Genomic DNA, 24,953 nt, shown 5'->3' with positions numbered 1-24,953 from the left:
AACTGTACATGAAGCTTGGATGCCTTTTGTATTCTCACTATTAACTCCCATGCCAAGACCATGCTGTTATTATTATTATTTGTTTTGTTTTTAATCTTGTTTTTAAACTTTGCTTGAATCTGATTCTACTTCCTGCTTCTTCTCTACTCACATTCTTTTGGACCTTGCATCCCTGGCAGCTGAACATCTTATATTGCCCACTGTCTACTGGAAGTTTAAGTCAATCTGACTTGCATATAGGAACTTTCCAGCTTTTGCCTTTTTTTCTTTCCCAGCCTGTGCCAAAAGAGATTGTCAAGCTTTGTACATGGTCCTACTTTGGCCTTGCCTCAGGAGCGAAGAGGAGCAACAATAAGTTGGCAAAGGTTTTTGTGCTTGCTTTTTGAATGGGGGAAGCTGATGACAAATATGGTGCTTATAGCAAGCATAAGTAGCCCTTGGCTGCTCCAGCGGACTACACAATATATCTAATTTGCAGTCAGGAAAGTGAAGCCAAGGAAATAACCATTTTTAGTATGTAAATGGGTACCATTTTTCTCTTGAGAGAAAAATATAATTCAATGCCTTTAGGCACATGTACCTTATGTTTTTTAGATAGGCTAATTTGTTCTGTAGTTTAGCACAGCCTAGAGGTGATGCCTGGTAGTTTCCCAAATCTACTAAACTGGGTGTATAGAATTTAAAAAGTCATTGATTCTAGCAATAAAAAAGTTTCCATCAGAATGATGGAAAGAATCAATCAATCAAGCAATTAATTAATTTAATTAATTAATTAAAATTTAGTTTTAAGAAAAGTATTCTTTGTTACCACAGTTTTCTGGTCATGAGTTATGGTTTAATAAATAATCTTAGGTTGTAAATTTTCTTGATAATGAACAAATTTCTTTTTTTCCTTGAGTTAATGTGTTTTTTATCCTGCATCAACACATTCAACTTTTTCCCCCCAAAGAATGACAAACTAATAACAAACAATAGTATATTTTTTCCTCTTTGTAAACTATATACTAGTTTTAAATTAAGTACCAATATGGCTGTCTTAATATTTTTAGGAAGTTTCCAAAGATTCTTTTCTTAAAAAAAGAGGGGCAGACAGTGTGGCAACTCAGAAGAAAAGAATTTAGATTTAGGGTCAAGATACCTGGGTTTCAATGCCATCTCTCCCTGAAATGCAGTTTTCTTGCCTGTAAAACTCAAGCTGTAATTCTTGTATATACCTATTTTCAGGGTTATTATAATGGCAAAGCTTTGTAAATCTCAAAATTCTATATAAAAACAGCATAGATACTAAATATGACTCCATAATAAGAGAGTACACACACACATCCATATGTGTGTACATATGCCTAATAAAATTCTGACATACACTGACATCTACCAGTTTGTTTTTCTTCACAATTATATTATTGTATGATTTTCTATTTTCAGAAAGGCCTTAGTTTCAGATGGAATCAGGAAGGACAAAGGATTCATTCATTAGTGAATTCTCACAGATTCCCTGAAGGATGCAAGTGTCATGTTCTCCATCTTGCAGATAAGACAGAGTTGGTTATTGTTGTTCTTTTGAGGGAGTTGCTTAGGTTGAGCCCTGAGGCAGTTCCCTGCCTTGGATGAGGATAGAATTTAAGATTTCCTGCTTTTAAGTTTGGTAACACTATTAAGTCTCCTTATTTCATTTGCTTAAACTTAAACTGACAATGCTTCCTAGCTATAAGCAGGAGACTACAGTATCTTCCCCAAAGAGTTATTCCTATATTTGGAATTTGCTTTTGTATTTTTTCTTATATATTTCAATAAATTCAATAAATTTTTATTCTATTGAGTAATATATATATGTATATATATATATATATATATATATATAGAGAGAGAGAGAGAGAGAGAGAGAGAGAGAGAGAGAGATTAATGAATTAAATTCTATTCAACAAAAATTTATCCTGTGTCTAAGGTATGTGCCATAAAAAGTTTAGATAAGAAATTCATGGAGCTTATAATTTAGTAAGGGGGTCAGAAATCTATATGGATAACTAAAACACTAATACTTGGTTGGTGCATTAAAGAGTTGTGAAACTATGTGCTATATGAGTTTTGAGGAAGCATTTGAGTTGACCTTTAAAGATGAGTAGAAATGTGATAGGTGAAGATTGGAGCAAGGATGTTTTAAGCATAGGTAAAAGCATGAGCTAAGGTATGGAAGAATGAAAGTTCAACGTGTATTTGAAGGAGAGAGATTGGTTCAGTTTGTTTGAAACAAAAAATTAATGTAGGGGAGTAAAATGAGACAAAGTGGGGAACATAAATTGGCATTAGATTGTGGGATCTGGGAATACTAAGAATAGTAAGAATAGAAGATGAAACTAAATAGGGAGCCACTGAGTGTTGCACGTTATGGTGAGAAGAATAGAGCTATGTATGAGAAAGAGAAGTCTTATTAAGGAAGGATTGGAGGGTTTGTGGGAGGTGAGGAAGAAAATTCTATTTTCTCTTGCAGGGGGAAGCTAGGTGGTACAATGGATAGAGCACTGGCTCTGGATTCAGGAAGACTTGAAATCAAATGTGACCTCAGACACTTAATAATTACCCAGCTATGTGACCTTAGACAAGTCACTTAACCCCATTACCTTGCAAAAACTTTTTTAAAAAGAGTCTATTGCAATCGAACATCTGGTCTATACTAGAAGTGGTGGCAATGGGAAGAGAAAGGAAAGGACATTTGTGTGAGTTGTTGCAGATAGTATAGATGGCATATTTACACTCTCATGAATCATTTAGACTTTGCATTTGTTATAGTGATAGTGTTTCTTTATGAAGGTCTTCTGTGTTTAGCATATGATCATCCCAGATGTTGTGGCAGCCACTAAGAGAAGAATAGGCCTTATTTTAATAGCACAGCATGAGATATATTTATGTTAATTTGATGTAAACAGTTGAAGGGAATGTTAGGCTATCCCTTGTCATCAAGCCTATGAGTTTGAATTTCGGAGCTTTAAAAACATTTTAATTATGTATGTTGCAAAATACCAGGACCTTTTATTGCTGACTCCACTGCCTTTTCTGATTGCTCATCCCTGGGCTTCCTAACTGAAAGCAGAGGCACAAAGGAAGAAAGAGTGTTTAATGAATTGCACGGCCATAACTCAGGAATGTGATGAAGTCTGTGCTGAACTAACATAAGTGCAGGAAGAGTTTACATCAATGGTATGTGATTATAATAGGCATAAATACTAACTATTATCAATCGCCCACATGTTTCCAAGGATTGGTCCCATTTGTCTCCAGCGAATTCTGGTGTCTTTGGTTAATGCTGCATTGGGGAGAGGGATAGTTATTCGGTTCCACCTGCAAGAAATTGAATACACAAAATTAACTTCATTGCTAAGTTCAAATTCTCGGCAATTACTTTGACCACAAAATATTCTGCCTGTATTGGATATAAGAATTTTGCTAATAATCTCTCTTTAATCCACTTGCACTTTTATTCAGGTATCTATGGTATAGTAAAAATAACTGTAGATTAGGAATCAATATCCTAGAGTCTGATTCTCAGATCTGCCATTAATTACTTTTGTGACCCTGGACAAGTCTAATGACTCTCTAATGTCCCTGCAGCTCCAACAATATTAACCCTTGACTAAATTATTATACATTCAAACTTATTAGGTATAACTTTTAATTGACAAGTGCCTGACCCAACAGTCTATTTACATACTATGATTTTTCTATTGACCTAAATTATTATGCATCTGAACTTGCTATTAGGGATAATTTTAAACTGACACATAACTATTAATATATGTTTTGTGTTAAAAAGGTAACATTTTTTCCAATTCTCAGGTTTCTCTTGTAGAATTCTGCACTTGATTCAAATACATTCTTTATTTTTAAAGTTGGTATGAAATCCCTAGATAGATTATTATTTAACTGCTGTATAGAGAAAGGATGTCTACTAACCACATTTTTGAGGAGAGTGTCATATCATAATCTCATCATCCTTCTCATAGTAAAATATATTAAACAGAAGCTAAGAAATAATCTATTTGTATAGTCAACTTTGACTTCCTACCTTTTGAAGACTGGTAAGTGGGCAGTTAGATGGCACAGTGGATAGAGTGCCAGACTCGAAGTCAGGAAGACTTATCTTTTTTACTTCAAATTCAGTTTCAAATACTTTCTAGTTGTGTGACCCTGAGCAACTCACTTAATCCTGTTTGTCTCAGTTTCATCATATATAAAATGAATTAGGGAAAGGAATGGCAAACCACTCTACTATCTTTGCCAAGAAAACCCCAAAAGGGGCCATGAAGAGTTGGACATGACTGAAACTATACAACAGTATTTTGCTTGTATTTGAATTTTAAATAATTATAGTAAAGCTTTACAGTAATCATGGGGTGATAGAGAGCTAAGGCAGCTAAGACTAGAGAGGTTAAAGAGATTTGTCTAAGGCCACACAGCTAGTAAGTACTGGAGGCATAATTTGAATTAGAGTCTTACTGACTTCTAGTTTTTACTTTTTCCACTTTGTCTCCTATTTGTCTCAATGCCAAGTCTATAAAGTGAAAATGTATGACCATGTGAGCATGAAGATAAGAAGGATTAGATTTCTGATAAAGATGACTGCCTGAAGAAAGGCAGACTGACCAGCTCCTTCAGAGAACTAGGACTAATGGGAAATTTGTTTTAGTGGGAATTATAAAATAATACCAGATTAAATTTAATGCAAGTCAAAATTCCATCAATATAATGCACATTAACTAGTCTAGAGTCTTATCAAACAGCTATATGATTAATCTGAACTCACTTATTTTCATATTACTATCAGATACCATATAAACAACAATTGTGTTAAGATTTTTAAAGGAAAAATGGAAAAAAATAAAAAAAGAAAGAATATCTCAAATAGAAACAATGATAATATATAAAAAGAGAAAATGTTATTCATTAAAAAATTTCATATAACTTAAAGGCACAAACATAGCCACAGTAATTAAAAAAATAGGACAAGTTATTGGCTTGCCTGACAATACAGATCATAAAATTGTAGGTAAAATAAAAAAAAAATTCACATCAAATTCTCATAATTTGCAAACAACTACAAGTTAAAGGAATGTCTAGTGATAGAAATGGAATGTCTTTTAGTAATGTGGATTGAAGATTGCAATAAAAATGCCTTTCTTCTAGCAGAACAGAGCATTCAGATAAGTGCTCTAAATTTAAGGCAGTGAAAGAAAATGGCAATAAAGTAGAGAGTGAAGATACTTCTATTGAAAGTACTGACTGGTTTGATCACTTCAGAAATTGAGTTCAATTGCATAATATTAAAATGGTTAAAGAGGTGGTCAGAGCAGATAAAGATGTTCTCGGATGTTGTTCTGAAGAAAATAATTGAAGAAGGCAGACACACTGATCAATAAATTTTTTTAATAAGGATGGGATAGATTATTCTGGAAAAGGAAGGCTTTTAGAATTTATATTTCTAAGAAGAAAAAACCCTTATACTTGATTTAAAGTATCTAAGTTCATCTGACAATTTTTCCTGTAGGTAATGAAACTGAAAATCAAAGTTTACTTATCAGCCTTCAAATCCCGTGATCTAAGAAGCTACAGTTGCTGATCACTTCTAGTTCTTTGGTGGTCAAATAATAAAGCATGGGTGATGAAAACAGTTTTCAAAGATGCATTCTCAAGTCATTTTACTCTACTGTTGCAAAATATTTCAAGGATAACAATGTTGACTGTCAGATAGCATTATCGATTTTAATCATTAAAATATACTTTTGTGAGATCATGCAAATTTACTGACATACAGTTAAAATAATCTGTATCTTCCATCATATGTGTGAAGATTCAAGAAAGAGAAGATAGTTCAGTCTACGCTGCTAAAATATTTTAAATTGTAATGATGATATTTTCATCACATCTTAAGTGTAGGCTTATTTTTAGAAATGGTATTCAGCAATTTTAAAATGTTTTAAATTTTCCTTTCTATAACTACTATATTATTTTGTAATAAAATTGAACCAGAAATACATTTTCTTGTCTTTTGTAATGTATTATATTAGCAAACATAAAAAACCTTATTTTAAAATTTTTCCATTGCATATTTCCATTGAGTTAGAAGTAATGACTATATTTTACATATAATTATAACTTTGAATTCAAATAATGTTACTATTTCATGGGATTCATTATTTGTCCTAATTGGGACCTAGTTATCCTTATTCCAGTAAAATACCTAAAATTATTCTAAATATTGATCAAGAAATTCAATGAGAAGAAACTACCACAGAAGTAAATACCACTTTAAGCAAAAAAAACCCCATTTAGCCTCCAAGCACAATCAGAGATGTTTATAGTATACAGGGATATGTAGCTGGACTTAAGAGGCCTGAATGTTTTTCCTAGAAAGGCTCAGGGTGATAGGAGTACTCCACAGTGGAGATGCTGAAAACTAGCAGGAGTGGGAGTGACCAATGGTGAACAGCAGCACTTTAATGATAACATTCCAGGGGCTCTGACATCTCTAGCACAATGTCTTGAGAGTTCATACAGAGTTGTTCATATTCAGCTCTCAGAATCTCCAGGACACAGGGCAGGGGAAGCTCATCATGGGAGGTAAAGTTAAGTGCAAGAACCCAAGTGACCCAGGGGGCAAGGTTATGTAGTGCAACAGAAAACAGAGTTTGGCCCTGAGAGAAAGTTCCAATTCAAGGATTAGAGAGATGAGTAAATCAAAGTAGACATTGATCAATATAAAACATTATGGTAGTTATGAAGATGATTCAGTATATATCCATGGAGAGAGTAGCTCCAAAACAATTTTAAGTGGAGATTCAAAGGAAGAAATGTATGTTCCATAAAAAATTACATGAGCAACCTTCAAAGTTAAGTACAGAATGATGGTATTGAGAAATGGAACTTTAATGGAAAAAAAAATCTTCAAGCATTTCTGAGAAAAAACCCAGAAGTAAAGTATGAACTTTAATACAGACACAAGAGACAAGGGTAATCTACAGAGCTAAATTTATTTGAGAAATTGGAAATGGTTATATAATGATTTGGTACTCTCATTCTATTGGAGTGAGAAGAAACAAGTTTGTCTTCAGGACTTTGAATTCTAAAAAAGTAATTGAGGAACTGAAATAAGAAAAACAAGCTTGGGGGTGAATAGATTCTATTCTGAGGATTTTAGGAGGGAAAAGAGAGAGAGGAGAGGTAAAGGAATGTACTATTGTGCCAAGGAGGAAGATGAGATTAAGATTTGTAATTTCTCATAATTGGGTTGTATGAAAAGTGTATTAATTTGGAGGAAAAAAGAGGACCACCTGAACCTCACTTTTATGTGAAATGTTCAAAGGAGAACAAAAGCCATGCATAAAAACAATTTCATGTAGAAATATTTTATACTTAATAAGGAATCAAATGAGAATTAAAAAAAAAGAAAAAAGAACTAGAGTCTAAGGTACATTTAATTAGGGAATGGATAACAAATTGAGTTGAATATATTGTAATATTATCTTGCCATAAGAAATGATAAAAGAGATTATTTCAAAGAATCCTAGACAGTAAAAGCTAATGCAGACTTAGGTGAACAGAACTAAGGGAACAATTTATACAAGGAAAACATTTTAATAGTTTTGAAAGACTTAGAACCTCTGATCAAAGCAAGAATCAACCATTTTTGCCAAGGCTAGATGAAACATGTTAATTCCTGTTAGAGACAGAATGAACAGAAAGTAAAGGAAAAAACATATTTTTGACCATGATCATGGCATTTATATGCTTTATTTGACTATACTTTTTAAACAGGGTTTTTGTTTCCCTTTCTATTTTTAATTGGGAGAGATTTAAAAGGAGTGGTTAGGAAAAATGATGCCAAAAAAGAGGGTCACTTTAACATTGGAAAATATTTACAAAAGAGAATAGTATAGTTCAAAGAATGGAACAAATGAGCAGGGAAGTTTGGTGAGTAAACAATGGAATTTGTTATATGTAAATAGATGGATGTATCTATCTATCTATCTATCTATCTATCTATGTAAATATAAGGAAAAGATATGAAATAGAAGTTCAAGGTTTTATATGGAATTATTTTTTTGCATTTTCCTCTGAATTTAAAAATGCTTATTTTTTGACATTTAGCACAGAATATTTTTTAAAAATAAAAAAGCAGTTGAATAGAAAAAAATACAAGTCTACCTTCTTAAATTTTAGTGTCTTGTGTCAAAAAAATTGACAAACTACATTACTGGCAATTAGAATCCAATAAATGGGCACTTATAGAAATAAATATTGTTGTTGAGCTACAACTAAAAAAGATAAAATGGAATTTTAAGGCAAGATTTACCAAAAGTACTTTCCTATATATTTTTAGGCCACTTTTCTAAAGTACATAAAAGAGTCTCTATGGTTCCTGCTCATTATTTTAGGGTTGTCAGACATAAAATAAGAAGCTTTTATTCTTTGGCCCGTTGAAAGTTTTCAATCTTCCACTATTTTCAGAAAAAAAATACTTACCCACTGTAGTTTTCAGAAGAATAGACAGTACTATGAGGGAGATGTGGCCCAGCACATATCTCAGGTAAGCATTCAGTGTGAAGCAGAGACCAGGTGCGCCCATGGTTGGTCGAAAATTCTAAGCTGACACTGCCATCAATAAGAGAATCAATGATGATGATGAGGGGGCAAAGACAACAAAGTAAAACAGTTCACACCTGACTGTACACAATGACTGAATCCAATGCCAATATTTGTAGGACCAACACAGAAAACTCTTAAAAAGGTCTTTCTCAAATAGTTATTTTCTTTTTCCTTGATATGCAAACTGCTTTTGATTGACAAATGGCCACACTACTGATTCAAAGATAAATTCAATATTTTCAAGATGGCAAATAATAACCTGAGTTAGAGCATTTGAAATTGATAGATTGGAAAGCAATTGCCTTGTCTCATATTGCTATTTCATCATGCTAAAATGAGTGACATATTCTAAAGCCAGAGACATGACAAAAGTAACACTTTAGTGAACAAGAATGAGAAATCATGCCTGGCCTTCCAAGTGCTAACTGATTTTAGTGACTGTTATTAGGGGGTCACTAGGTTGACATGGGGTCAAGTTTTTCTCAGATTATTTTTCTTTCACTCTATTTCTCCCGGTGGATAGTTGCTATTCTAGAATACCACTGACATCTTTTGGCATAACTGAAACCGAAGTATTAGGATGAAGAACAAAAGGACAATTATAAGAAAACTTGGCTTTTAAATAGTTACATTTTCCATGTACATTTGGAAAATGGATAATAGAAAATTTTTTTTATTAAAGTGACCTAATTTTCTACAAGGATGAAAGTGTTTTTAGTGCTATACTAAAATATTTTTTACAGAGTATTCACACACACCTCTGACAACCCATCTGTAATTCTAGTAGCCAAATTAATTTTCTAATTTAATATTAGACAAGAATCTCAGCCTTCACCCACCTATTTCCAGGCTGATGGGTTCCACATCCAAGGTTGATGGAAAATTGTATCATATGAGATACTGTTGAAGGCAGAACAGGTAAAACATGGAAAAAATCTATCGCCCATACATTTTTATTATATCCTTGGTTATTCTTTTGTCTGAGACAAAACTTGGTGGCAGAAGTCTGTAGCTCAGGGTTGATGACCACAGAAACCAAAGCTGGCACCTTTAAAGCAAACATAAATCCTTTGCAATAATAATAATAATAATAATATTAATAATAATAATAAACATAACTATTTACCTGGTGTATAGCTTTATGGGGAGCACAAAAGATCACAGTTTCCATACTTTCCTATATATAACTCTGATGGATTCAACCATTATCTTTGTGTAGATGATTTCCCAGACCTATGTTTGGGAAATCTATATTTCTTACCTGAGCTCTTGTTCACCATCTCTGGATCTTTCTCTAATTGCCTGGCATATATTTATACCTGGATTTTCCAATGCATCTTGTGTTTAACATATTTAAAAAAGAATTAGCTTTCCCTTCAGTTTTCCCCTGTTACTAATATCCCTTTTTCTGTTGAGGGTACCATCATCTTTCTAGTCATCCACTTTTACTGTCGAAGAGTTATCCACTTTTCTCTCTCTCATATCCCATATTTTCAATAAGGTATGTTATTTGGAATCAGGAATACTTATCTACCTGAGTTCAGATTTGGTCTCACATGCTAGCTATATGACCCTGGGCAAATCACTTAACCCTGTTAGCCTTAGTTTCCTCATCTGTAAAATGAATAAAATGAAAACTACTCCAATATATTTTCCAAGAAAATCTCAAATGGGGTCATGAAGAGTCAGACACAACTGAAACAAATGAAAAAAGATATATCTTTTATTTTTTACCTCCATTACATTGCTTTCATTTGTCCCCAAATCTGCATTCACATTACTTACTGTGTGAGTTCATTCCCTCATCACCTCTCACAAGGACTATTCTAATAGTTTCCAAATTGAACTCCTTGCACTTAGCTTCTCTTCTCTCTTCAATCCATTTTCTCCATTGGGACCAATTTGATCTTCCTCAGGCACGAATCCATCTACATCACTCCTACTTAAGAAATCTTTATGGCTTTCTATTGCCTCTGGGATAAAATATAAACTCCTCTGTTTATTTAGAACCCTTTACAATCTAGCTCCAAACATTCTCTCCACTCTCACTCTAAATTCTTTACCCTCATATTATTTCATATTACAGGACTACTTGCTGTTCTCTCTACATTACATTTACTCTTCCACTACTGGGTTGTCCAAACATGTAGAATACTCTCCCTCCTCACCTCTACCTCTTGGAATCACTAGTTCCCTTCAAAGCTTAGTTCAAGTGACATCTCCTACAGGAGGCCTTTGCTAATTCCTCTAGTTACTAATGTTCATAATGTTACTCAAAATTTGTATTTATTTTCTCTGTATAATATTATGCAAATATGCATAATTATTTTCTCTGTAATGCATTTTATTTATTTCTATAAACATATTTTCCTGCAGTAGAATATAAGTTCCTTGAGGCTAGGCACTGTCATTTTTGCCCTTGTATCCTCATAAACTATCATAGTGTCTGGCACAAAGTATATATTTAATGAATGCTAATTGAATTAGACAAAGCCCTAAAGAGATAATAATATTTCATTCAATTTATAAATCTCCCTACTTAAAAATATAATGGCAGAATTCTTACCCATCTCAGACAAACTAATCTTGTTATCTTTATTTGCCTTACTTAGTACTACTGTAACAGTGTCAAAGTAAGCATGTTTCACAGAGTGAAATGTTTGCATTCTGCTTTACTCAAGACAGAATAAAGTTGATTTTCATCAACTCTGATGATATTTGATATTAAAAATTGTCAAAATATGGTCTTTTCTAAGCTGTCCAAAGTGTTGTTCTCTATCAGTAGGATCTATGATGAAGTCTGAATGCAACCAGTTAGGCACTTGCCTTATCATATATCAAGCTTAGGAAAGGAAAATTAAATTGTTCACATCTTCGGAGTCTTCTCAAGGCTTGTTTGAATTGGTCTGAACAAGCTATTGAGTTATTGCAAGAGACAGAATCCTTTCTGAGCACCCAGATCACAACATGTGGGTCATGTTGGTTCTTTATCCTTCTGGGAGCAATCCCCCATTCTACCCCTGATATTTATCGCCTTTTCAAGCTTTAATTATGAATGCACTGGGTAAGAAATATCATCAGTGTTGAATGATAGCTTACCAATAATGATTATGTCAGCACAAATAAATGTATAATTAGGAAAAAACCCTAAAACCCATGTCAAGCATCTCATATAATTTTGAAGATGTTTGCAAACAACTAGAGTCAACACCTGTCCTAAATCCAAAGGGCAAAGCAAAAAGGTTGACCTCAGCAGTTCTAATTAGCTAAGAAGAAAGCAACAGTAATAATGATCTGCATTTTTACAATGCTTCTTGGTCTAAGGAATCTCAAAATGCTGGATAAATATTAATTATGCCTGATGGCACTCCTGTGGGGCTGCATAATTAGAGATCCTTTCAGGGCTTTCAAGAGGACAAGACCAATTGTCACTCAGAGTATCAGGCTCTGCCTTCTTTTATCCATAGCATTTTACCTGTTTCTAGTAAAATTCTAATTCAAAAGTTTAAGAATTAAAAGGTACTAAAGGCACTGCCATAAACTACAGCACATCTCATTTAAATTGAGTAGCTTCATTCCTAATAAAATCTTATGGGGATATTGGCAAAATAAAATTTCCCCCTTGTATCTGGGGTAGTTTCTATAGATATGTAGCCTGAGAATGGCCAGGGAAGTTTTATAGGTTGGTTATGTTTACCTTGTAGGATGAATAGGAAAGTGTGTCCAGAGTAATATGCTCTTTTCTTCCTTCAGTCTTTGCATAAAGAATAACATCATTCTCGTGAGATTCTCCAGAGTCACAAATTCCTCCTGTACAATATATTATTGTTAGATTATTAACATTCATTTGCATCAATCATCACATAAAGTACAATATTAAATTCCAGGATTATAGAAATAATTACATCAGGATTAAACTATTTAATCAGTGACTAAACTATGATCTAAAAAATAGACAGGGAGGAATTTCTTTACCTGTGGCTCAAAACAAACTATAACAAAAATCAAAGACTTGACACAAATAAGTAGTTGTTTAATGAGATTGAAAGAATAATCTACTATGAGAAAGTAAAGTTTGTATCTTTACCTTTCAACCTATGTGACAAGAACCTGTTGAACTTTCTATAAATTTTGAGGCTTATGGGTGAAGTCAATACTGTTAAAGTTCAAAGCCCAGTAACTTCTTACAAAATATTCCACTTGATTTTCATTTTCAAAGACATTCATAAGCATTAACTGTCCTTCAAAATGCTGAGTAAAAATACATTTTTAACATTTTAGTACCTATTGGATAATTAATTTACTAATACCACTACCCTACTTTTGCATAATGACTTTTAAGTTTTCAAAGAATTCTGGTATTATTATCTCACAGCGTACTTGGCATAAAAGTAGTTTGTAAAATTACATGTGTTTATTACATAAGTAAAATATATGAATTATATAAATCATTACATAAATCAAGCTATTATCATTAGAGAGGTTATTTAACAATGTCAGGACAGCCTAAATTCATATGCTGTGAGACTGATTAGCTGTGTGAACACACATCAGTCTCATGATCTCTCTCAGTCTCAATAAATGCCTTTTCACTGATGCACTAAGTTATAGATGGCAGGAATTTGCTTTAGTGGAGGGAGCTTCAATGTGATACCATAGAACCTTGAGGTATCACTTATATCTTTTAGTCTTTACTATAATTCAACAAGTAAATATAAGAAGGACAGGTGTTATCTATCATTCCATTTACAGAAAGGAAAATGGGGGGGGTAAAAGGAGTTAAGTGACTTCCTATAGATACAGTGTTTTAAGAACAATTGCTATCCATTTATTAATTGCTTACTACATGCCAGGCATTTTACTAGTAGATAGTAAAGGAGAAAGGAGAAAAAAACAAAACAGTCTTTGCCTTTACAGAGTTTATATTCTATTCTATAAGAGAAACAATATATACCCACCTAAATAAATACAGAAAATACAGAAATTATTTGGTGAGAAGCAAGAGGATAAGCAGTTGAGGGGAGGAGATGGCACAAATTCTGTACTCTGAAAGATTTTAAAAGGAAGAAGGAAGCAGATAGTATATCCCAGATTTTAAAGCTCGAGCAAGGGTGTGAAGTCACAAAATGTAATATTGTATATGTGGAACTATGAAGACTTCTTTGGCTGGAAGGCTGAGGACACAAAGGGAAATAATGTTTAATAATCTTGAAAAAAGATGATCTGTAGCAAGATTTTTGCTGTTATTGTTTATGCTTCATTTCTGAATAAGACAAATGACATCTTGGGGTGATGTCCTGACTTGCAGATGACTTGAATTTAAGTGAGGGAGCTGTGCACAGTCATCAACTTCACTTTCTCTTCCAGAGTCATTTTATAGCAAGTCAAAGGTCAGGATGACTGATGATGATTTGGTATTCAATGGCTGACCTTGGCATCTTTGATGTCTGACCAAGCTCTAAGTGCTCCACAGCATCTGTTTTAGCTGCCTTCATGACCAAGATTTGCCTTGCCAAGAATAAAGGCCATGTAAGACAGGAATGGATGAGTGAGTGAAAGATGTCTAAACAATTTGAAATGAGGAAGGCAGAAGAGGGAGTTTTCAGAGAATAGTCTCATTTTTTTTCTTTGTGAAATGAGGTCCTTAATCGACAACATAGTGAAAGAAGGTGCATTGGAAAGTTGGAGGGGAGATGTAATTTAAATGGAAAAACTTAGAGTAGAATAGAAAATCAGTAACAGAGGAAGAGGATGTTTGCCCTGGTGAAATGAAGATGAGATTAGATCATTCAAAATTAGTTAACATTAATTAACATAACTTGTGGTAGATCTAGGTTCAGTTAAGCTTAGAAAGTACAAATTTTATTCAGGTCCCATCAGTACCATGTTGTGATTTTTTTCCAATTCCATTCGGAGCATGCAAACAAGAGAGAAACAGATAGATTCTGGATATAATACAGGATTGGGGATTAGAAAAGCTTGATTGGAAATTGTACAAGGTGGGGTTAAAAAATCAAAGGCAGAGAATTGTAAAAAGTTGAGTTGATTCACTGAGGGGTTAGAACTGGGAAAGGAAGAGATTGTAGACAGTATGGAAGTGATAGTCTGGGAAAGAACTGAAAAATGAAAGGAATGATGAAGATGAATAACAGGATTGGGAGTTTTAAGGCATCAAAAATGGAATGATAAAGGATTTTGATCAGATAAAGCAAAATCAGTTCTTGAAAATGGAATACGAACATTTGCTGATGATGTCAAGGTCAAAGATATAGCCATCTTTGAGTGCACTAGATGTGGAACAGAGGAACAGTTTATAGTAATTTAGTAGACTGAGAAATTTGGAGGTATTTGAAGAGATATCAATATGTATGTTGAATTCCCCAATTGTAGGGGTGGGGAAAGTGAAGAAGAGAAAGATTATAAACTAGGGACTGTACTCATTGGATAATCTGTAAGATTTGGATTGGGTAATAAATTTTGATAGTATGAATCTCAAATGAGGACGTGTTTCGTAGTAAAGGTGGCAATTGGAATCTAGAAGTGGCAATAAGGCAGAAGGACTGCTCTATTAGGAAAGTTATGAAATTGCAGCCAGTAAAGGAGACCATGCCTATGGAAACACTTGAGAGAAGGAGACATATTTTGAGAGTCAGAAAATGAAAGAAGGGAAACAGAAATAAGTTAAGGATGAAAGGAAGATGTTCAGAATCACTATACCCATGAAACTACCAAGTCTTGTAATAGAAGTCTTTCAGTGCAACAAATACACATAATCCAATGAAGCGAATTCAAACATTGGTCACACCTGAAAATTCTCATCTCTAGTTCATTATCTGTTTCTCTAGAGGTAGGGAGTATGTTTCAGGATCAATCTTTTAAAGTTACTATTGCTTATAGCTTTGATTAGAGTGCTTTATTTTTTCAAACTTTTCATGTTACTATTATCTCCTAAATTGTTCTACTAGTTCTACTCACTTCACTCTACATCAATTTATACAAGTCTTTTAATCTTTCTCTGAAAGATTATTAGGCCATTTCTAGACATAATAATATTTTACTATATTTATTTGCTATTTGCACTATACCTCTTCTTTTTGTTGTTGTTGTTGTTGTGTGTTTTTTGGTAAGGCAATGGGATTAAGTGACTTGCCCAGGGTCACACAGATAGGCATTTATTAAGTGTCTGAGGCCAGATTTGAACTCAGGTACTCCTGACTCCAGGGCTGGTACTCTATCCTCTACGCTACCTAGCCACCCCCATTATACCTTTTCTTTATCATTCCCTATCACTTCTTACTGGCTCATAGGTCATTACAGAAACTCTATTTTCAAAGTGAAGTTCATTTCTTATTAATGGATTTTTCTTTACCATAAGCTAGACTGACAACACAACTGCATAGAAAAAATGTTCATATACATTTTTTTTGGTTTTAATAAAAATTACTCATTGTTCTTTGGATTCTTCATATTTATCTTTTACTTTCTATAAAATTTTTCTTTAGTTCTTTAGTTAATATTCATAAATAGGATTATTTCTACAAAAGTTCTTAATTATTTGGATTAATGAGGTGGAACAATCACACAGGTGACAGGAAATAGCCAATAAATCCAAAATAGTAAATTATTTCTATAAATTTAAAAATTCAAATTGTTTTTTTATATTATGTTTTTCTTAGTTTTATCTTCAAATTATTTTGCATTTCTGAGAAACAACTCAGAAATACAAAGGGTGATAAAGGAAAGTTAATATGGAATTAAAATTATGCTTCACTCAGTTCCCAAAAGGAAAGATCCTCCAATAATCAAGAGTTGAATACTTTATTTTCCTTATTGTTTGTCAAAGGTCACCATCAGTTAGGCATCTATGGGACCTTAGGTTTAGAGGGCATCTAATGTCAAAGGTATACTTTCTGAAGGTCAATCACTTTGATAACATGTCTAATGAAGAAATCTTGTTACCATAGTAATTGTAACTTAGATACATTCCTAATTGGTATCGTTGGCAGAAAAATAGAGTTCTTATTTGGAAATAATTTTGCTACTGAATGCAGCCTGATTTATCTGGGATTTAAGTATCTTAGAAAATAATTTTCTTTATTTTATACCAGGAGACAGATGTACTGCCCATTTGAAGATGTACTGTTCATGTGAAGGGCTATATGGAGCCTGCCCAACAGTTGAGAATCTTTTAATACCATTCAATATCAATTGAAGAATCAAAACACTTTGAAATAAACTTGTTAGGAATGCAAATATAAAATAATCTCTAAGTTTACTAAAGGTTAGTAAAAGAAGCCAAACATGCTCCATTAAAAGATAATTGCAAAACCTTTGAACTTTGAGGAATTCATTTTAATTACTTGAAAAAGAGAAAAAAAATGTCTTGTACCTATACTTGGTCAGAGTAGAAGCTTTGATTAGGGGGAAAGAGCCCAGACTTGGAGATAAACACTTGAAAGATGTCAGTTTGAGTTCCAGTCCACTAGTGCTACCTCAAATATACCTTGAATATAACATTTTACCTTTATGTGTGTGTGTGTGTGCATGTATAGAGTATCCCTAAAATCTTAGTAGTTTTAAATAATTAAGCCCTAACATATAAATATATATACATATATCCTTGTCATTTTTTGAAAACAGAATTATTAATAGTGTTTGTTTTTACAGATAGAAATAATGCCTTGGTTTGTTGAAGTAATTTTTGATTATGGTTTTGACTCTGGTTTGTCTGACATCTTTGTTCTCACTGAGTCATCACATCCTGATCAGCTTTCTTGTTATCTGTTTCCTTGCATTCATAATAATGACAGTTATATTATCTTTCATAATAGCTCTTCTGCCCATCCTGTTTCTCAATCATTTGCAAGTTGTTTGTCATACAATAATTCCTTAGTTGCCCCACTAATATCTGCCTATTTGACTAGAAATATGGCCACATGTAGTTGTGTTTGTGCAAGCATTGGTAATGTTGTCACAAGATGATATTCTGGAGCTTAATTTATCAGTAATACTCTTGAATCCTTCCCAAAACAATCATTTTTCTGGTTTAAGACCTCAGGAGTCTATTGGATCTTACTGTTTCTTTGTTGACTAATTTGAATTGGAAATTTGGAGTTTTGCACTATAGCATTTTTCTGTGGTCATTGTTACTAATTCTTTTGAAAACTATTCTTTTTTAAGATTTTATTTATTTTTGAGTTTTATAATTTTCCCCCTAATCTTACTTCCCTCCCCACACCCCCCCACAGAAGGCAATTTGCCAGTCCTTACATTGTTTCCATGGTATACATTGATCCAAATTGAATGTGATGAGAGAGAAATCATATCCTTTTTTTTTAAAGGTTTTTGCAAGGCAAATGGGGTTAAGTGGCTTGCCCAAGGCCACACAGCTAGGTAATTATTAAGTGTCTTAGGCCAGATTTGAACTCAGGTACTCCTGACTCCAGGACTGGTGCTCTATCCACTGCGTCACCTAGCCACCCTGAGAAATCATATCCTTAAGGAAGAAACATAAAGTAAAAGAGATAGCAAGATCAGATAATAAGATACAGTTTTTCCCCCTATATTATATTAAAAGTAATAGTCCTTGGTCTTTGTTCAAACTCCAAAGTTCTTTCTCTGAATACAGAAGTTATTCTCCATCACAGATAGCCCCAAATTGTCCCTGATTGTTGCACTGATGGAATGAGCAAGTCCATCAAAGTGGATCGTCAACCCCATGTTGCTGTTAGGGTGTACAATGTTTTTCTGCTTCTGCTCATCCCTCTCAGCATCAGTTCATGCAAATTCCTCCAGGCTTCCCTGAATTCCTGTCCCTCCTGGTTTCTAATAGAACAATAGTGTTCCATGACATACATATATCACAGTTTGCTAAGCTATTCCCAATTGAAGGACATTTACTTGATTTCCAATTCTTTGCCACCACAAACAGGGCTCCTATGAATGCTTTTGTACAAGTGATGGAAAACTATTCTTTTGAGCATTTATTGTGGAAGGGGATTTGGTGATTCATCTTAATTTTATATATTATTATGATCATTTTTCTTCAAAACATTATTATCACATTGATGAGAAAATATGTTATTTTTTTCCCTTTTAGAATTTGTTTGCATAGAAATTTATGAGAGAAGTCTATCATGAATCAAAAGAGGCAATAATATCTTCAGTTACACAGTGATGATAAAAGTGAATATTTTTAACTGAAATATTTAAAAAATAGTCTTTGTATAACATTTTTCTTCTGTACTTATATTTTTGAAAGTGGTCTCTTTTTAGGTATATAGCCTATACTCAAAATAAAAGAATAAATTTTGTGGTAAAGATAAGTATGGGTCATAAAGACAATTCTAAACGATGGGTCCTGGGGAAAACTCCAAACTAAAACAAAATTCTCTTTTCAGAAATGTAATTCAACATAGCCTTCATAATAAACCATTATCAATAGATGAGCATTGAGAAAGACAAAGGTCACAATTAACATAAAGCTATGTTAATAGCACACTATAAATGCCTAAGCAAAAATGTGACCTATGAATTGAATCTCTATTTTATTCATTTTCTGCTTGCTTATGAAGACAGTTTATACCATTAACTGCTTCATTTTTCTTTTCAAAAGAATAAATAATTAAAAAGTCTAATAGACTCCTGGGAGCTCTCCTTTGCCCTAACACATGACAGAAAAGGAAAGACTATTGGTATAAGTGGTAGGAGAAACATTAAAAACACTACAGGATTAATCTAAAGCATTTCTAGGGGATGGATCCATCATTCTTGGAATGGTACAGTAACATGAGTTCCTACTGAAAGTTAGATTTTTTTTCTTGTTCTTCATATAATATATAATATTAATGAAGCAATGAAGAAAAAGTGAAGACCTTAGGATACTTCACATGATAATTTCAAAACCTTAGATTTTAAATTGAAAAGCAACTAGGTGATTTTTTAAGAAAAATTTCAGGAATCTGAATTATATCAAGATATCTGGTCCTTCAACAAAGTTCTTTTTTTTTGGTATGTATTCTTAAATTAAATTCCACAACTATTTGTTGATTACTTAAAATAGTTTTGACATACTTCTATATGACTTTGGATAAAATGTATATTCACTGACTCAGTTTCCCCATCTGTAAAATTGTAATGATCTTATTTGCATTTGCTATGTTACCAAAGATAATTTATGTGAGATAATTTATGTGTCAGAAGTGAGGTAAAAAACAGTATTAAGTGTATAAATGACCAGACAGGAAGATAAGCCATTTATATGGTAAAAATGAGAGCAAACAAAATCTTGGTGACCTCAAGAGAACAAAAGGATGGTACATTTGTGGGAAAAGTCTCTCAGTAAGAGGGATACTAAACATATTGGATCATTAATGATTTTATGTTGTCATCAAAGAAGATCATTAGTATAAATGGCCCAAGGATATGTTCTTGCACTGTGCTATTTAACACTTTTATCAATAACTTAGATAAAGGCATGGATAGCATCTTCATGAAATTTGAAGATGGCAGAGATCATTAGTGCACTGGATAACAGATTCGGAATCAAGAAAACTGTGACAGATTAGTATACTGAGCTGAATCAAATTAAATGGAATGTAATAGTATAAAATGATAAGTTTTAAAAAATCATTCGCATTAAGTACAAAACAGGGAAAACAAGGTTAGACAACATTTTGTCTAAAAGATAGTGGATGACAAACTCCATATGAGTAAACATTGTTATTTGACAGTCAAAAAAATCTATTGGAACTTGGGCTCCAATAGCTTCCAGGAATCAGGATAAGAGAGAATCTTGAAATATTCTTCCTTGGCTAGATCACATATGGAATACTGTCTTTATTCTGAGAAACTAATTTTAGGAAGCACATCAATAACCTGGAAAACAAGTAAAGGAAAGCAACAAGAAGGACAAAGGTCACATATCTTCGCCATATGAGGATTAAGTGGAGGGTCTGGGGATGTTTAGCTTACAGAACAATAGGAACATGACAGCTGTCTTCATATATCTAAGAGATTGTCATGAATACAAGAGATTAGAATTACAAATATTTGATCCCTTGAGGGAAGAACAAAGAGCAAGAGTGAAAGCTGCAAAGAGGAAAAAATTAGGCCTGAGGTCAACAAAAATTTCATAACTTCCTAAAATAGAACAGGAGTTCTTGGAAAGTAGTGGGCTTATTCTCACCACTGGTCTCTAAGAAAAGGTTGGAGAAACACTCGTCAGGAATGTTACAGTAGAGAATCTTTTTTCTGGCACGGGTTGAACTATATGATGATGGAGGTCCCTTCTAAATGAAATTCTGGTGAGAGAATTATAATCTCCATAAGCAAAAGAAGTACCAATATTTGTGAAGCCAAAGACCTTTTGAAACAATAATGAGCTAGATATTGGTGGTAGGAGAAGATAAAATATAGTATCAAAGCAACCTTTTTGCTCATAGATATGCATAATAAAAATAGGAATCTGAGAGGGGGTGAGTATTCCTGTAGGTATTTCAAAACACAACTCAAATGCCTTGCTTCTACAAACTTCCCTAAAACTGTTGAGAACATCACAGTCTCTTTAGACAGTCAGACTAACAAATTTGAGAGTTATCCTTTGCTCTTCACTCTCTCACACATGCAAATCCCTCTCTCATCTTAAATTGTCAGTCTTGTTGAATCTGCCTCTATACTACCTCTCACATTTTTCTTCTTTTCTCCACTTGAAAAGTGGAGGGCCTACTTCAGGCCCTCATCACCTCTCAGTAGACAATGGCTATGGTCACTAAATCTGTCTACCTGCTTCTGGTCTTTTTCCAATCTTTTTTGCAAACAGTTACCAAATTGATATTTCTGTGTGAGTTTCAGTTCTCTATTTCCAAATGCCTTCTGAGCATAGTTATTAGAATTACTTACCAGGACTCAAATTTAATGTGTCCCAAACTAAATACTTCTTCCCTACACAAAAAAACCTTATAGCAGCTTAATATTTACTTCTTCTCTATTTCTTTTGATGGCATAATTCTTATCCCAATCATTGAAGCTTCATCATCTTTGATACTTCCCTTTCTGTACATACTGTATATCTACTCTGTTGTGAATTCCCTTTAATTCTACCTTTTCCATATTTCACATCCATTTTCTTTTCTTTCCACTCAAACCCTAAAATTATTTGGACTATGGAAACAACTTTTTCACTCTTCTTTCTTCTGTGGGGCTCTTCTTTCTTTAATCCTTCTTGCACACCACAACCAAATGACATTATCACAGTATGGCCCTACTAAAAAAAAACATTTATGAGCTTCCCAGTGATTATAAAATTAAATTAAAAATCCTTAGTCTGGCATTCAAAATATTTTGCAATCTGGCTATAATCTCCCTCTCCAACCTTCTATATTGCCATTCTCCTTCATAATATGAGCTAATTGTAAGTAGATTGCATCATTCTTTGTACTTATATACCCATCACAAAGCTTCAGGGTCAAGCATAGAGGAGGTACTTAAATATTAGTTGATTAAGATATTCTAGATTCTAGGAAAATTGAATTACTATTCAGTCATGTTTCCTGGGTATTTCCCTTCCCTGAACATTTACATGCTCCATGCTTCAAGTCTGAAATAAACTTTCTCTACACATGTGCCTCTTAAAATCATTTCCTTCTTAGAGAAGGAAATTACAAGCCCCCTCTTAAAGGAAGCCTCCTCTCTTGTCCCTTTCCTGAATCTTTGCCTGTAACATCATTTTTGTACTCAAAATGGGCAGCTAGCTAGGTGGTACAGTGGACAAAGATGAGTACTTAGAGTCAGGGAGACCAAATCGACTACTATTTTGCTGAAGATTGTGAGATAAAAAAGAAATGTTAAACATGTTCCTATACTGAGGGAGTATATAATTTAGTAGGATGATGCCACAAACCTACAGGAAATAATGAGAGAATGACCAAGTGCCATATTGGGTAGATGAAACTCCAAGTTTATTACTAGTTAAGAAAATGGAGAAATTAGTGTGGATTAAAATGGTAAGAGGATACATTAAAAAAAGACAAAGAACCTGAACTGGGATTTTACAAATGAGATAGGTTTGGATTAAAGTGAAGAGAAACTGAAAGTTCATTGCAAGTGGGTAAATCAGTATAGACTATGGTACACAGACAGAACAGAGTATGTGGGAAGAATGAAGAGAGAAACCCTCTTGACTAAATAGCCCCATGTTGAAAGAATGTTCATGAATTAAAAAAAGCATGGAAAGCCAATGTATCTCCCCAGGGAAATACATCTAAACTTGTTTTTAATCTAGACATTTAGCAAAATATGCTGTTACATCTGGAAGGGACATCAGAATTCATAGTGTCCAAGCCTTACTGAAATGGGAAACATCACTGAAAGACCTATAATGATGAGGAATTCATATTCTCCCACAGTTATGCATTCCATTTTATAAAAAGATAGTTCTAATAACTGATGGTTCCTCACAATAACTCAAATCTACTTCCATCAAAACACCACCCTTTAGCCTAGTTATATATTATGGGACCAAATAGAAGACTGATACATCTTCTGTATAACAATACTTAAAATATCTGAAATCTTCTACAATCTCTCCACATAGGAGTGGAAACTGTATCTGTTTTAGTACAAAGATTTGAGGAACTTAGAAAACTGTTAAGTACAATGTTTTCTTGATCATTTTCCTGTTTAGATTTAGTTAATTTGGATTGATCCTTCTAGCATAGTAACCTATTATTTGAAAAGTTGTACTATATATATATATATATATATATATATATATATGATAGAGTTTTGATATAAAAAAGGAAACAAATTATAACATAGTCATGTTCAAAATAGGATGCATAAGTAGCATATTATAGCAATGACTATTTCAAGGTTTCCTAAGAATAATTTTACATAAATTTATATTTGGTTTGAAATCTGGATTTTTAAATTCAATGAATGACATTTTAATGTACAAATCCATTCAGGGTCAAAACTATGTGTTACTTTTGAATGTAGGCGTTTAAAATTTTGTCCTTATATTTTGCTTTCAATGCAAACAAACTTCATTTTAAAAACCAGAGAATGACTGGAGACAAGAAGATAAAATGGATGAAGCTGCTGGAGAGGCTATGCTGATGGTGAAACAATAGGTGCATCTTTCCTGTTAGAATGAAAACTTCTAACAAAAGTTCATAAGGTGCTCATAATTTATTTCCTGTTACTTTTCCAAGTGTCACCATGATTTGAAATGCTAGGAAAAGTTTGTCCCTGTTTCCTGGTCCTGCATGTGATACTCGTACATCATACTAGAATGACTTCCACTGAAAGAATACACAATTTTGTCATTTGTCATTTGAAACAATAACATAGCATGTCACTAATTACAAAACCTACTTCCTCCATGGATTTTTCCCAATATTTTATGTTTATATATATTTAAGAGGGCAAGGATCATAAGATAGTAGTCCTAAAGCTGGAAGGAATATGAAAGGTCATGTAGTCCAAATCTCTCATTTTTTAGATGAGAAAACTGAGGTCCAAGGAAGTTAAGTGATGTGCCCAAAGTCACATAGGTGGAAAGTCTGAAAGAGGTATTCTAACTCTAGAAGCATAGAAGAAATAACTTTATTTAGCATTTGCAAAGATAAATAAAAATATAGTGTGTTATACAATATACCATAAAGTCTTCAGAGCTTCTAATTTAAAAGAAGTACTCTTTGTGGATAAGTTAGCAGTCACTAGCAACCATAATCATCCCAGTCCCCTCTTTGGACCTTGAAGTATGTAACTTAAATTTTATGAATATTCCCTTTCCTACTGCAGATGCACCCAAACAGTCAAATTTCCTTTGGAATGGATTCTAACTTAAGATCTGGTTGAGGTCAACAAGATTTATAAAAAAAAGTCACTTTCTTACCCATGGTGAAGTAAAACCTCAGATTTCCATAGTCTGTTGTGTCCATGTAGGGAGTGCATATTTTTCTCTCTCCTTCTTTTAGGAAGATCATAGATAAACCTGATTCCAGGGTTCCACATTCATTGCCAATGACAGCTCCCAAGATATCCCAACTGAAATAAAACAAGAGATCCATTAAGAATAAGAAGAGCAAGCCAAATCTAAAAAATAGAATTATTACTGAATGAAAAAATAGAATATTACTGAAAGCAAGGACAGCTCCCTTCTTATTGAAAAACCTCAAAAATATTGAAGCAGTGAATCTAAACTTCATGAGATAAAAAACAAACAGACTCCTGATAGCTTGGTTTTATTCCTTCTATCTCAGACTTCAATGTGTTCTTTTCTTCCTTTGTAGGGAATCAAAGAAGCATAGAAC

General features: G+C 33.3%; 1 protein-coding gene across 1 annotated transcript in view; it reads right to left on the bottom strand.

Annotated features, from left to right (window-relative positions):
- RELN (reelin) overlaps positions 1-24,953 on the bottom strand; it is a 548,816-nt gene that overhangs the window by 192,578 nt on the left and 331,285 nt on the right. Inside the window, exons 12-16 of the mRNA XM_074193988.1 lie at positions 24,536-24,687; positions 12,335-12,447; positions 9,477-9,685; positions 8,515-8,643; positions 3,227-3,336 (exon numbers count right to left, since the gene is read on the bottom strand). Coding sequence (XP_074050089.1) covers positions 3,227-3,336; positions 8,515-8,643; positions 9,477-9,685; positions 12,335-12,447; positions 24,536-24,687 — 713 coding nt within the window. The remainder of the gene's footprint in view (positions 1-3,226; positions 3,337-8,514; positions 8,644-9,476; positions 9,686-12,334; positions 12,448-24,535; positions 24,688-24,953) is intronic.

Source organism: Macrotis lagotis, chromosome 7, assembly GCF_037893015.1.
Source record: "Macrotis lagotis isolate mMagLag1 chromosome 7, bilby.v1.9.chrom.fasta, whole genome shotgun sequence".
NCBI classification, from domain to species: Eukaryota; Metazoa; Chordata; class Mammalia; order Peramelemorphia; family Peramelidae; genus Macrotis; species Macrotis lagotis.
Note: the sequence above shows the minus strand (reverse complement) of the source record. Positions and strands in the feature narration are given on the sequence as shown.